Here is a 15,638-nt window from a genome sequence, read left to right on the forward strand (position 1 = left end):
TGACAATAGAAGAGGGTTTTCATTACACTCCACTGCCCACTGGAGTGACTAGTGGTCCAAATGCCCACCATCAATCTGACACACTAGAGTCAAAGACCTGTCACTTCCAAAGATAAGACAGATGGATACACTCTCTCTCTCTCTCTCTCCCCTCTCCTGCCGTTTCAAGCGTTGCTCAAACAAACCAATCTCAAATCCCACCCTCTTCTCTTTTTTTTTGATCTACTTTTTCTCCCATTTTCTATTTTTCTCCCATCCCAATTTCGTATCGTCCAATTCTACCCTCCCCTGTCTCGAACGCTGTTAGGCCATGCCTCCCACAGGCCGGCTGCAATGTGGACGAAGCCAGCGTTTCCGTTAGAACATATTCGTGCCGGTCTGGATGTCCTGCAAGATTTCTATCCCCGGACATATTCGAGAAATGCCGGTCAGCCTGGTTTTCCTTTTTACCGGCTGAATGCCACCATCGGCGCCAATGTTAACGTTAATATCGCCTAATCTATGTTTTAAATTATGGCTATGTGTCTAATCTGCCCATCGCATTATCAAAGACTATTTTCCAGTCGGTGCTGTCAAGGCTGTTTATCGCGTCGTTGCCGTTTCAGAGCAGTTAGAAAAGCCCCCGTTTTCAGATAAAAAACAGCTCTTTCTGGAGCATTCTATGAAAATAGTCTTTTAGTGGAATATTCCACAACGTTGATATTCGTCGGCCTTTTTATGAATCGTTTTCAAATAAACGCTAGATGATCAATATTATACGTGCACGCAAGCACATTACGGCCGCGCGCGGATAATCGCCCTGTTGATTTCCTCTCGGACTTTTAGTGAAACCGAAACAAGAAGACATTTCACAAAACAGCTTATAACTTCATCAAACTTACTCTGATTATCCTAACACTGATAACATAGAGTCCTTACCTGACATCAGATGGTATCCAACTGGTATATTCCAATTCCTGATCACCATTCGAAAAAATCGATACGTGTATGGATCCAACGCGATACTGTAGAACCTCATGATCAGCGGGGATCTGAGGTTCCAGAATGAACTGTGTCACTGGTAACCCTGGCTGGATCAGTGAACTGGAAAATGTGGATATAATGTCGCACCTCAGCCAGGAGAATTAAACTTTCCACTCGGGCCTGAACGCTCGACATTTCTGTTTCTGTTTTCTTTCACCACGGCATCAGCGGTCTCTGTGGTGGGCAGACAGACAGGCTCAAAAAAAGAAAGAAAAAAAGATTCACATCCGAGCGGCGCCATCCGCGCTTTATCAGCGTGAAGCAACATGTAATGATTGTTTTGTTCATCGCATAGGCTATTTAATTTGAGCCTATTTTAATACAATTCAAATAATAAAATTGTGCTTAGAGAAATTATTTTCACCGGACATTATGACCGGAGATATTTAAATATTCGGACTTCAACATATTTTGCCGGTCAAAAACCGGTAATTACCGGCTAACGGAAACGCTGGACGAAGCCTTGCATCACGTGTCCCCTCCGGTACTCGAGGAAGCAGCCGTCGCATCTTTTCACCTGCACAGCGCGATCTTTCAGCGTCGGGGGTCTGCGTTTGGAGGGCACGCCGCCCCCGTCGCTTCCTGATTCTACTGTGCAGGCGCACCAACCGACCTGTAGGAGTCGCTGTCCACAACGTCCAATCCCCACCCATCAGCTTCCCACCCCCTAATACTGCCAAATGTATTAGTATGAACGACCAGCCAAGCTGATAGCAATGTGGAGAGCTGGGCTCGAACCCAGCGTCTCCTGCATTGGTGGTGAGCGCCTCCTAGCCGCCCTCCACCCTCTTCTCTTGATCCTCCAATCACAACTATCGCTTTCCTCTGACAAACTTTGTTTGGAGGATCTCTCGAGAAATCAGACCCTTCTGTCTCCAGTAGAATCTGTGCCGTGCACCGGCATTAAGAGAGGGTTACCATGGCAATTGCATTACAAAATGGCACTTGTTAATTCATTCAAGGACAGCCAACCTCTTCACACATGAACAGGCCTGCAGATTAGATCACAATTAATGTTAACGGAGTTCAGCTGTGTATCCCTCTGGATTTCATTTAGTTCCATAACACTGTGGAGACTATGTCATGGTTAAATTGGGCAGGAAAGCTTGCTGCTTGGCTGGATGAGGGCCTTTTCATTCTCTAAAAAACACCATACCGGTAGGCACATGCTAAGCAGAGGCGGTAAGAGTAAAGACGTCAACGTCAGCACCTCTACAACCAGTGATACTAAGAGAGCAGGAAGAGATCACCAAATGCCTGTGTTAAAATACCCATGGGGAAAACATCGCTAGTCGCAGCGAGTGAAGTTCAGAAGCATTCTTGTGGCTCTCATTGTTGTTCCTGTTCAGTTTCTTATCTTTACACGACTTTTGTTTTCCATAACAAGACACGGTGGAGAGAGTTCAGGCGAGGTGGCTGAGGAGGTGTTTGGGGAATAACAAGACAATGCTGAGTGGAAGGCTTTCACATTCGGCAGAGACGTTTAGATTGTCATCAGCCATACTTAACACGGATAGGTGTGGGACAACAAGTACTTAAGTTTGTCGGTGGCTATTGGAAAGGTAGTGTTTCATGAGGTAAACGGCTGTGTTGTATAACTACATCTCTCCAGGGTGCATCGATAACCTTAATAACCTGCTACAGTTTAGCTTCAAAATAACTCCAAACAGCTACCTCAGTGCAGCTGCAAAAGCAGTATTGGGATTAGGCAGCACTTGCCCGCCCAATCAGAAGGCTTCGTTTTTATAAATATGTGGAGTCAAAGCTGGATCATCAATGAATATTGCTTCAATTATATATCTTTGACTACCAATAAAACAATTCTTGCTTCTTGTTTACCACATGTCTTGTGTCCATGATCTATTAAAGACACACTTCTTCAATCAATAAAAAACAAACAAAATGTCTTATTGTCATGCACTCTTCCTAATTATACTAACAACACTGTAGCACTCAAGTCTGAACACTTTGATGAACATTGTTACTCAGCTGATAGAGTTGTACCCTTCCTACGGACTTGTCAGCTAAATTACAAAATGTAAATGTTGAGTGTGTTATAAAGGATTTGTGGCCGTTAGTTTTCTCTTTTGAGATTTTATTTACATTAAAAGGGCTTACTTGCAAAGTTACGTTTTTCCAGTTTATGCGTTTGGTCCACCTTTGTCCTTTTTTTTAAGCCTAGTGAAAGCATCATTATTATTCATTCTAATGTACTGTAAGCCAATTAGTTGGGGAAAAAGTGGCCCACCCACATTAATTTAGGCCTGCCCAAAAATCGATGTCTGCCCACGCCACTGCCAAACTATTTTACAAGCTAAATAACAGAGTGGTCCATCTCGCAGGTTGGATTCCATGGACGTGTTATTACAGCAATCGTCTAAGAACAACGTTTAACGCTTTTCTCTGTCTGGGCCTATGATTACAGGTCTATTTTAAAAAACCTCCCCCTCTCTCTGTCTGAGCTGAAACACCCAGTTATCTGCAGAAAGACTTGTCACTGGAATAACCCCCCCCCCCTTGCCTCCCAGCAACGGCTAGACTAGCAACAACAGCCCGAGAGAACAACCACCTCTACTGTCTATTCACGGGCTGGCGAACACAAGGCCTGCTGTGTGCAAACCACGACGGCATCCCCATGCCGTGGCTAGGCACGAGCCGGTTGAAAGGAGAGGATACGCCATGGTACATAATAGCCGTAGAATGGAGAACTGCCAGGAGAGACAAGTCAATCACTCACACCACCGATATGGACAACATTAGGGTAGCAGCACGTGACGGAGAAAACAATAGAGTGGTGCATCTTTACAATGAGTTTCTCTCTTCAACAGTGACATCTTAGTCATGGTGACAAAGATGAGGGAATAATAAGAGTATGTGCATTAAGTCGTTTCTAAAGTCTTGTAGTACAACAGTACAACTGCATATATACATATATTTACAGCATAAATATCCATAACCATCTGCATATAATCCTCCTATATACCTATTTATACACCTGCATATAACCCATACAACTCTGTATGATGTATGTATATACCCCATTTATATGATTTATTCTTACCATATATATATATATATATATATATCCGTCTGTACATAACCCTTTTACATATCTGTAAATACTATATCTGTACATATCCCTTACCTACTATTACTAGTTACGCTGCTGGCCAGTATGACTATACGTCTTTATACCTGTATCACTGTATATATAAATATTACAACTCTGTACATACATCTGACTAGCACTACACCCAGTTGTACTAATTTACATATTGTATACCCAGTTTAATCACCTGTACATTGTATATTATAAAATTGCACTTTACTGTTACATTTGCACTCTGGTTGGATGCCAAACCTCTTTTCGTACTGTACTGTACTTGTGCTGTATGATGACAATACATTTGAATCTAATCTAATCTATTGGACTGCATTTACATATGTGAACAACAGTAGCAGAATGTCCTTCTTTCAGCCTTATATTGACCCTATACTCATTTTATTCAGGGGGTGTCGTCATGCCATTAAAATGGTTCTCTACCCCAGAAGAAGCCCAATCTATAAAAAAAATTACGATCCCAACTGGAGATGGAGCTGACCAAAATTCCCTTTTCATCTCCTGACAGTGATATTACCTTTGTTATTTTATTCAGGGCCAGATCCCAGAAGCAATTTAACATCAGGTGTTTGTGTTTTCAACTATGAAAAAAAGGTTTAAATAATTATCTTTTAATATTTGGTCCAGACAGGTGAAACCCTTTGAAGCAGGGCACCAGAGGAAGACATTATTTGTGTGGGTTCGTAGGGTAAAGATACAACTCAGTATCATGTGGGTTGTGAGGTGCTTTTAGAGATCGATGTTTTAGTTACTGTACTTTGGATTCAACACCTCATTTCCTCTAAGCATGACTTCAATTAAGTGGCACTGTTAATGTTCGCTAGAGTTAAAGGCAGGATGAGAACTGATTGTTAGGATATAATTGCATTGATATAACTATTGAAACATGAATGAAACAAAGACACCGTCCTTTGTTATAAAATGCAATATACAATTATTTACTGACGCATGCTGTAGATCCAGACGACAACATCACAATAGAAAATTACACTCAATACACAAACTCAATCAAACATGGTTCATAATGTGCATGTTTGGTTCAAAACTAAAATCATGCATAGACTTGGCTGCTGTCTGTGGTCTTATCAAGGGGAAGGCACATATTGAGACACTCGTTTTCAAAGCTATGCCATTCCTTTAATCTCGTCTACCCTCGTCCTGTTGTCTTATTGTTGTGATTTTATATGCTGTGATTTCTATGCTGAATGTATGATTGCTCGTCTCTGTACGCAAACTCGACGTAAGTGTATATGAGATAGAGCAGTCCCGGGCAGCATGTCGATGTGTCCTTGAGCAAGACACGTAAGTTAACCCCTAATTGCTCCCGATGTGTAGGTTGGCACCTTGCACGGTTGCCTCCACCATTGGTGTTTGAATGTGTGAGTGAATGTTTGAATGTGAGGAACAAAATTGTAAAGCGCTTTGGATAAAAGCACCATATAAAATGCACCATTTACTATTTTCCTCAGTTGCCTTTCGAGTATAAATAAAGGTTTTAAATTAAATGTTTATTATCTATAATTATTTTTAAAAACACAACATTTCGACCAAGGAGACCTTCATCAGACAATCAGACAGACAGAATTCTCACTGAGATGACTGTGGCCAGGAGAGGATCAAAACCGATCATGAAAGGAAGAGATCAAGTTAGTCTGGTGGCTTAGCAAAATGTGAGCCGGATAAAAGCACCAAATTTTTTCCATGTGTTCTCCATCATCATAGCTTTCATTTTGTGGTAGGGGCCACGTCATCATGATGTATTTCAAGATGGCCGCCATGTAAAATCAAGGTTCTGCCAATATCTTGGTCCTACTGTAGCGTGCTCAATATTTGTGCAAACACAAAGGTATTGGTAACCCTGTAAACTAGAGAAGCTAAGCTTTTTAAGCCAGACTGTTGGGAAGGGGGTTTTAATAGGCAATGATTCAAAATTATGTAAAATCTTCGCCTAGAAAAAACTGCCATGCTCATCTTCCAAAAGGTCCCTTGGCCGTTCACATGAATATATCAGAGTGAACATTGGTTTTATAGGTACCCACAAGCCTCTTCTTTCCAGACATACCCACGTTGTCCAACTTGCATGCTATTTGGGGCAATAATCAAGCAGGTTTGTGCATGTGGTACAAATGTGTCAAACATTCTAACAACTGCCAAAAATTGTAATGTTGGGTTAGGGTTTGTCGTTAGAATGTTGAACATAGAAGATACATTTTGGTGTCAAACTATAAATTTTCTGGGTCAATACATTTGTTAATGCTATAAAGAATGTCACCAGATGAATATTTGTACCATTCTAACAACATATTTACATAATTTCTTACTTGTTTAGCAGTCAAACATGCATGAATCGAATAGACATTTTATTAGGATCACTCGTTACTATAAGAACAAATTATCTCGTAAAGTTATGGGGGAGGGAGACAGAGACATCGGAACTTCAATAAATTACATTTATTATTATTATTATAACTCTTTAGCCCGTATAGGTCGGGTGAGAGGCTTTGTTGGGATCCCGACAGTATGCCTCCTGAGGGGCCTAGGAGTGTGGTGGGTGGGGGCTTAACAAGGTGGCGTAAGGGAGCCTGGCAGAGAAGGCTGAATAGGGACGCTTAGCTATGGCTGCAAAGGGGAGGCAAGGCTCGAGGAACAGCAAACACTGAGACAGGCCTCATCGACACCTGGAGCCCCATCAGTAGACCTCTAGTGACAGATTCTTCAGCTGCTCCCGAGTTTCCAGCCTTTGCTGCAGCTATAGGAAAATGAATGGACAATTACTAGATTGTTGCTAGCTTTGTCTATGGTTCCTGCAACTGTGGTCCTGTGAACAAAACCTTTTAATATACATTTCAGGCAGTGGATTTAGAATTTTAAGCGGCAGTATAAAAAGGAGGAAAAATTGTTAGCCAAAACTAGCTTAGCGTTTCTGATCAGGTCACCCGACGTCACCAGCGCGTTCTCTCCAACATCTGGTCATTAGGACATAAGGTTCGCAATTTGGCTTTTAAAAATTGGAATGTTAACAAACCATAAAGTCTTTTGGTGAAACACAATTTTCCATTAACCACACATGTAATATCAAGGACATAATTACTGGTAAACGGTAAAGACAAGACCATGTGAGAGGTCTATTGGCCACACGGATCTGTTTGAAGTGGGAAATGCCATTTCGTAGGTAGCGGAACAGTGACATGGTAGTATCGGTTGATACTGCTGATGGGTGTAGAGGAGGGTGGTACCAGGATGCTTTCATTCAGCTCCTCAGTGAGTGACATGCCCACTCTGCACACTGCCCAACAGCACCTGACTGGGCCCTACAGGAGTACTCACCTCCTGCATATGGCACCATATCATTTATTTACCTATTTCAGGGCCCACCCTCTTTCCTTGATCCTCCAATCACAACTATTATCTGAGAGAAGCAATGCTCTGAAGACAGTGGAGATGGTAGTGGACTTCAGGAGGAAGGCAGCCCCGCCGCCTCCCATCATGCTGGGAGGCACCCAGGTGGCAAAACATCATGGCCCTGCTTAAAAAGGCCCAAAAGAGGATGTTCTTCCTCAGGCAGTTGAAGAAATAAATGTAAACTGCCGAGGACCATGATGGCCCAATTTTACACGGCCATCATCGAATCAATTCTCACCCACTCCATCATCTCCTGGTTCCCCGCTGCAGCGGCAAAAGATCTCGCCAAGCTGCAGCGGGTGATTCGCTCCGCGGAGAGGGTGATCGGCTGTCTCCTGTCCTCCCTCAGGTCCCTGCACAACTCCAGGGCGCTGAAGAGGGCAAAATGCCTCAGCCCCCCCCCCCGCCCCCAAGTGACACTGGCACAATAACAATGACACTGGCAAAAATACTGCACTGGGACTGACCTGGAACTCTGCACTTTACTTTACAATTTATACACTTTATATTAGGGATGTCAATATAGAATATTCGTTGACAGCCCTACAAGTACAATTAGTTACTGCACACTACATCACCCCTGAGTGGAACATGGAAAGGCAAACTTTCCCCCACTGTACCGAAAACCCGTACCGAACCTTGACTTCAAAACCGAGGTATGTACCGTACCGTGGTTTTTGTGTACCGTTACACCCCTACACATGCTATAGATCCAGATAACATCACAATAGAAAATTACACTCAATACACAAACTCAATCAAAGGGTTTGAGGCCAGTGGTGAATGGGGCAACAGACAGAAAGCCCCTGCAGGTAATAACATCTACATCTTTGTACGTTGTGATAGGGTATGAAAAATACTTTAACTGACCAGAAGCTAATAGAATAGTCAAGAAGTCAAGTAACTCCCCCTCCCCTAGACATAACACTCTGAGTTGCAGAGGTTCTGAGCAACGAGGCTGGTGGTGGATCTGATGTTACCAGCCTCACAAACGTCCTCAGAGCCAAAACAATGAGGAGATGAGGAGAAGTGCAGAGCGACGCTGCCAAAGGAGAAGCCAGGTTATCGAAACAGCATTGAGTAAGATTAAAAAGAAAGCAGATGAAAACCAATGCGGACGGATGAGAGGCAGACACAGCGGCTGGGGGGAGCAGTGGTTCAGACATGACCTCTGACCTCTGGTGTAGGTCAGGCTTGATCCAGGGCTCAGGGCTGTCCTCAACTAAAGACATTCCTATTTGACCAATCATCATACAATTTTGACGGCTAATCAATTAGCCGTTTCAATCGGCATGGCTGGTATGAACGGCCCAACCGGTTAACATGAATGCTGAAAGGAAACTGGCTACTCTTCCTGGTGCTTCGGCATCCAGTCGATCTCTAGTGTAATTCAGATTACACGCAAAATGATTTCTGAAATATTTAAGAATGTCCATTTTGACAATCTTATCACACTTACACATTAGCAGTGATCCAAAATTATGAACATCAGGTGGTATGGTTTTCCATACCAAGAAAACAGCTCTTCTAAAATAAGGCAATATTTCTTTGCATTACCATATTGCCCAGCAGGCCCAGCTCGATCAACCAGACACCACCGTCCATGATAGGGGACAACTAGAAAGGACTGTACGCACAGCGTAAAAAATCATTGGCTGTGCTCTCCCTTCTGTGGCCTCCATATATGCCACACAAATCAGGCGGAAAGGGGAGAAGGTGATCGGTGACCCCTCTCACCCTGCAGTGCTTACTACCTTTTTAACCCCCTTCCCTCTGGTAGAAGACTCCAAAGTCTCAGGTGTAGGACATCTCGTTTTAAAAATAGTACACTACATATCCCGTGGTTGTCCGTCACCTGAACTAATGCAGGCACTTTGTACCATAAGGGCTAGCACCAGCCGACAAGCACTTTAAGGCAATATGCACTTTAAACTGGAACAGTGAGCTCTTTTAGGTACTGTAGCATTTTTTTTTATTGTTTGTGTAATACTTCTATTGTGGGGATTGCATCGCATGTATTCTTGTGTGTTTTTATATTGTATGTACTGTATGTTTGGCACCAAGACAAATCCCAATCAACCATGTGTTGAAATGGCAATAAAGTTTTCTATCTATCTATCTATCTGACTGACTCCTCAGCAGTTGTTGTTGTTTACACATTGGGCGCTGTGCATTGTACCCATCATTGGGTCCAGTCTGCCACCGCTGTAAGCCTATGGAGATGTTTACCTTCTTTGCAGGGCTATAACTTTTTAAATATTATAGCTATAGCTATAGTCATTTTAAGTAGCCTTTTGCACTAGGTTGTCTGTTTTTACTTTTACTTTGCTGGATTGTGTATCACATGGAGTGTTTCGCTTTTTATTTGCCGTGCTGTCGTTGAGATGTTTTGTTATTCGTTTGTCTTTGTTGCTTGTTGGTGAAGCTGCAAATATGAATTGCCCCACGCGGGATCAATAAAGTTGTCTGAATCTGAATCTGAATCAGAATCTATATCCACATTACTATGGCCCATTCAACATCGGGTATCTATCGTTCCGGATTTGGGAACGTTATATTTTTTCATTCATACATTGTTGTGTTAATACTGTCGAGAATATAAGTTGTATATGTTTTTAAGGTTTTCTGCTTTAATTCCAAAAACGCGAGTTATAGGCCCTGAAGCATATGATAGATTATCGATTGGAGTTTCTTTCCTATACACGCTATATTAAAAAATTCAAATGTATATGATCGGTATACATTATGCTTCATCATGCGTGAAGGAAAGGGGGGGGGGGGGTCGTTTATAATTGCTTGATAGTCAGTAACGGCTTTATTTAGTATGGGTTGATATGTTGAACAGATGGATTGCCGTGAAATGAATAAACAATCGGGCTGAAAATAACGTTATATTCCTCTTACCGTTCGCAGATGAGACTGGAGGAAAAATATTCCAATTATTTGACGTCGATCTGCTAGATCCATTTCCCGTTTGTATGACGCAATAAATGCCAAAATCATATAGATTATTGCGTTTCGAAAGCAATCCGATGCACTCGAGTGTTTGGCTGGACCCACGTAACAAGATATTACTGCCGGAGGGATTTCCTCGAAGCACCAGCGCCACTTCCGGTTTGGCTTCAGATTCAGATTCAGATTCAGATTCCTTTATTAAGCCATTTGTGTAAAACACATTGGTAATTGTTTCAGCGTTACAGTGTATGCGTTTTTTCCTTTCTTTTTTCACAGTAAACGACAAACACCAACACAGACACAGGACAAAAAACAGTGCAGTGGGGGATTAATCAATTAAATACATATATATATAAAGTGTAGAGTGCAGAGTTCCAGTAAGGACTAGTGCAGTGCAGTCAGTGTCATTGTGCCAGTGTCACATGGGGGCAGAGGGGGGGGGGGGGGGACCGAGGGTGGGGGGGGGAACCTGAGGCATTGATCAGCCTGGCGGCTGAGGGTAAGAAGCTCAGTCTGTGACGAGCTTTCACAGCCTTTGGGATCCTCAGCTTTCTCCCAGAGGGGAGCAAGGTGAAGAGGCTGTGATTGGGGTGGGAGGGGTCGGCCATGATCTTCCTCGCCCTCTTCAGCGCAGGGACCTGAGGGAGGGCAGGGGACAGCCGATCACCCTCTCCGCGGAGCGAATCACCCGCTGCAGCTTGGCGAGATCTTTTGCCGCTGCAGCGGGGAACCAGGCTTGGAGTGTAACTCGCCCGATCATCCACCAGGCGGCGGTATTGAGGCGTTGCAATATCAGGGAGGCTGGATGAATTATGAATGCCATGGCGAAAAATTTTTATATCGATCCCAACAACGAATTATCACGTTGTTGGCGTTCAACGCATGGCGGGCAATAACGAATTATCACGTGGTTGGCGTCCAATGTGTTAAGAGTACTGTACTCTAGATAGGACCAGGAGCAGATAGCATTGTCCGATAGTGATTCATTACACACAATTCACAAACATTACATATTATAGCCATGATACATTATTCCAGACCAAGGTCAATACATACAGTATATAGCATTTGATCATAGAGAAGAGTATGCAGTAAACCGTGCAGTGTTATAAAGAGTAAGCAAATGACAAATCCATCACCATCAAACACTGAGGCAAAACAATCCCAGATGCCAAAGTGGCAGGTAATTCCCCTCCTCCTCACTCCTCCTGGTCCCCTGCATCACATTCAGGGGAAACTGAAGAGATTCCTCCTCCTCCTCCTCCTCCTCCTCCTCCTCCTCCTCCTCCTCCTCCTCCTCCTCCTCCTCCTCCTCCTCCCCAGCCTAATAGGTCCAGGGTGAAACAGATGCAATTTCCCCCCCTCTTCATCTCTCCTCCTGGTCCCCTGCACATCCAGGGGAAGAGCAGAAGGCGTCCTGTGGGGCCCAGATAATGCCCCCTTTTACTTGTCCATCACACAGCGGTCCATGGACTCCTTAATAACCCAAACGGGCCCCAGTCCACATACTAAGCATTCCTCCAGAGACAGGGGCCAGGCATGCAAGGAAACATTTTATTACACTGGGGCACAGCAACAAGGCTTCTCTTCTCTCTCAGTGAGTAACCATGCGCTGCACTAATGCCCCATCCCACCATGGCTCACTGCTGTTGACTAAGATGAAATGAAGATAAGAGAACTTTATTATCCCCAGAGAGGAAGTTCCTAGTTGTAAACAGTACCATACGGCAACGATTGGAATAATGTGTACAGAGATACATAATGAAAAAAATATATGGTAGATGTAAATATTTTTTTTTAATTTTATTAGGGCCATCAAAGTTAGCACAATAACAACTTGTTAGCACAAATGTGTATTAACATATTATTACGTGTATTATTTTGATGCATAACTCTCATTTATTTATTTTATAAATAAATAAATGAGCATATCTGTCCACTCCATGTTGACAAGAGTATTAAACACTTAAGGTACATTTTTAAACAGATATAACATGTGTGATTAATCAGTTAACTATGGACAATCATGCGATTAATCACAATTAAATATTTTAATGGAGTGACAGCCCTAAAAATTATATAATACAATTAAATAAAGAGATAGAAACACCATTTTAGGCACATAATTCCTTACCAACATGTTAAATAAAAGATGTTTGTTTTTATATTTATATTGAACAAGTTAAACTTCAGTAGCTTAAAGAGATGAACGAGGACAAAGATCTTTAATAGAAATGCTAGGCATGTCCAGGATCAGTTTCAGAGGACCCCCAATGGAAACCAAAAGACAGAGAGAAAGAAAGAAAGGGTTTTTCAGTATATATATTTTATGGCCAATTTCACAATTCCCCTCTGTGGCAAAAGATAAAAACACACGCACAATCTTGAGCCTAATCCCCCAAAACTCTGGAGAGTCTTGCAAAACTGTATCTAAAAACAAATAAGGAGCAAACTCTGGAAACATCACACAATAATGCACTAAGGCATCAAAAATCATCAAAGAAGACACATTCCTCAAAACTCACTTCTGCTAGATGACCTAACATAATGTGCATGAACCAAGCTGCCAGCGCCTTCGGCAAATCAGACCATGACGCCATCTTTCTCTTACCACAGTATAAACAAACTCTCAAGCGTGTTCCTGTAGTAACGCGAGAGGTTAAGCATTGGACTGGGGAATCAGAGGAGACGCTCCAGGCTGCACTTGAATGTACAGACTGGGACGTGTTCCGAGATAACAGACCATATTAATGACTACACTGAAACAGTGCTAGACTTTGTTTGTACTTTGGTAGAAGAAACAATCCCCTCTACCACAATTAGAGTTTACCCAAACCAAAAGCCCTGGGTAGACAAATCTGTCCGTGAGGCTCTGAAAGCGCACACCTCAGCATACAACGCCGGGCTTGTGACAGGCAACATGAATGAACACAAGGCGGCGAGATACAACGTAAGGAGGACAGTAATAGAGGCAAAACGGTGCTACAGAGATAAGGTTGAACTTCAGTTCGAACAGGCTGACTCTAGAGGTATGTGGCAGGGCCTCAGAACGATGACAGATTACAAAGGCACCTCCCTCAAGCTGACCAGTGACATCTCATTGGCAAATGATCTTAATACCTTCTATGCGAGGTTTGAGGCTGTGAATAACAACACCAGCCTACAAACCACTGCAATGGAGGGGGGGGGGGGGGGGGGGGGGCACTGCCGATGGAGACTCAGTGTTCAGGATAACAGAACATGAGGTGAGGAGGACCTTTAAGAAAGTGAATATCAGGAAGGCAGCAGGACCGGATGGTATCCCCGGCCTGATCTCTGCAAACGACGAGAGGGCCTACCTGGAAGAGGTGGAGGTTCTGGCGGGATGGTGTCAGGAGAACAGCCTCTCCCTGAATGTCAGCAAAACAAAATAGATTATTGTGGACTTTAAGAGGTCAGGGGTCAGGGACTACAGCCCCCTCAGCATAGACGGGGCACCGGTCAAGAGAGTGAACCGTTTTAAGTACCTTGGAGTCCACATATCCGAGGACTTGACATGGACCACACACATTGACAGTGTAGTCAAGAAAGCACGACAACGCCTCTACTTCCTTAGGCGCCTAAGGAAGTTCAACGTGAGTCAGAAGATCCTTAAGAACTTCTACTCACGCACAATAGAGAGCATCCTGACTGGCAATATCACCTCCTGGTTTGGGAATAGCACTGCACAAGACCGTAGCAGACTACAAAGAGTGGCCCGTTCAGCCGAACGCACAATTGGAGGTGGGCTTCCCACTCTCCAGAACATTTACAACAAGCGGTGCAGGGGGAAGGCTAAGAGAATCATCAAGGACTCCAGCCACCCGAACAACTGCCTCTTTGAACTGCTGCGGTCAGGCAAGCGATACCGGAGTCTTAAGGCGAGCACAGAAAGACTCAGAAGAAGCTTCTATCCCCAGGCCATCAGGCTGCTCAACGAACAATAAACACTATGCAACAACCATCAAATGCACACAGCACACACATCCACACGCACACACTCACTTTAAACAAACAACTCACTGCAGCACCCACTTTACACACTTTAGAACACCTAAACACACTTTACACTTTATATTATTGGTAAAGGATTTGCACTACAACTCGTACACCTTACTGTAAATTGTACCTAAATTGTACCTCATCCCATTTCTGCTCTGCACTATATAGTATTGTATATTAGTACATTGCATAGTATATTGTATATTGTATGGTAACTCAGTTACTTCTATTCTGCATCGAACATTGTACATATGTCTATACTGAACACTGTGACCTCTATTTTTACTTCTATTTTACATGCTATACTATTTTATTTCATACTTATCTTGTCTAACACAGTCTCTGGAGCGTAACAGTAAGAAGCATTTTGTATAAAAGTATTCTGTACTTCTGTATGACAACTATTAAAGAAACTTGAACTTGAAACTTAATTATTGTATGTTCTGCTTATCTGTTGCAGAATACCACTCACTCAATCACTTACTCACTCAATCTTTCATTGTTCCATCCAGCCTTACAACCTGGATGGAAAACACTCTGAGATATCACTCTCCTTCCATCATGTGATCCTAATTAAACTACAAAGGACTGTTCTGTGTCTGTGTCCGCTCTCTGACCGGGGTGTGCCGTTCTGGATGAAGTGGCTCCAGCAAACATTGCAAACAAACATATCTTCAATACCAAGAGAATAATAAAAGACTCTAGCCACCCAAACAACTGCCTCTTTGAACTGCTGCGGTCAGGCAAGCGATACTGGAGTCTCATGGCAAGCACAGAGAGACTCAGAAAGAGCTTCTATCATCAGGCCATCAGGATGCTCAATGACAATTAACACTATGTAACAAACCATCAAACACACTCACAGCACACATCCACACTCACTTTAAATGGACAGGTCACTGTAGCACCCACTTTACACACTTTAGACACTAACACACTTTATATTTATATATTATTGGCAACTCATTGCACAGCCATGCCTTGCACCTTACCTGCCACAAGGTGGCACCACAAGCTACCTAATCCCATTTACCTCATCCCATTTATACTGTATTATAACCTCTGCATTTTATTGCACCACATGCTACCTCATCCGATTTACCTCATCCCATTTATA

General features: G+C 43.0%; 1 protein-coding gene across 2 annotated transcripts in view; it reads right to left on the bottom strand.

Annotated features, from left to right (window-relative positions):
• The window catches only part of stxbp6 (syntaxin binding protein 6 (amisyn)), a 183,796-nt gene that overhangs the window by 72,736 nt on the left and 95,422 nt on the right, over window positions 1-15,638 (bottom strand). The window contains exon 3 of one of the 2 annotated variants that reach the window (XM_084310063.1): window positions 13,840-13,890. The exons of the other annotated variant lie outside the window; for it this stretch is intronic. Coding sequence (XP_084166189.1) covers window positions 13,840-13,890 — 51 coding nt within the window. The remainder of the gene's footprint in view (window positions 1-13,839; window positions 13,891-15,638) is intronic. 2 annotated transcript variants of the gene reach the window in all.

This window comes from Notolepis coatsorum (genome assembly GCF_963971535.1).
Source record: "Notolepis coatsorum genome assembly, chromosome: 3".
NCBI lineage: Eukaryota > Metazoa > Chordata > Actinopteri > Aulopiformes > Paralepididae > Notolepis > Notolepis coatsorum.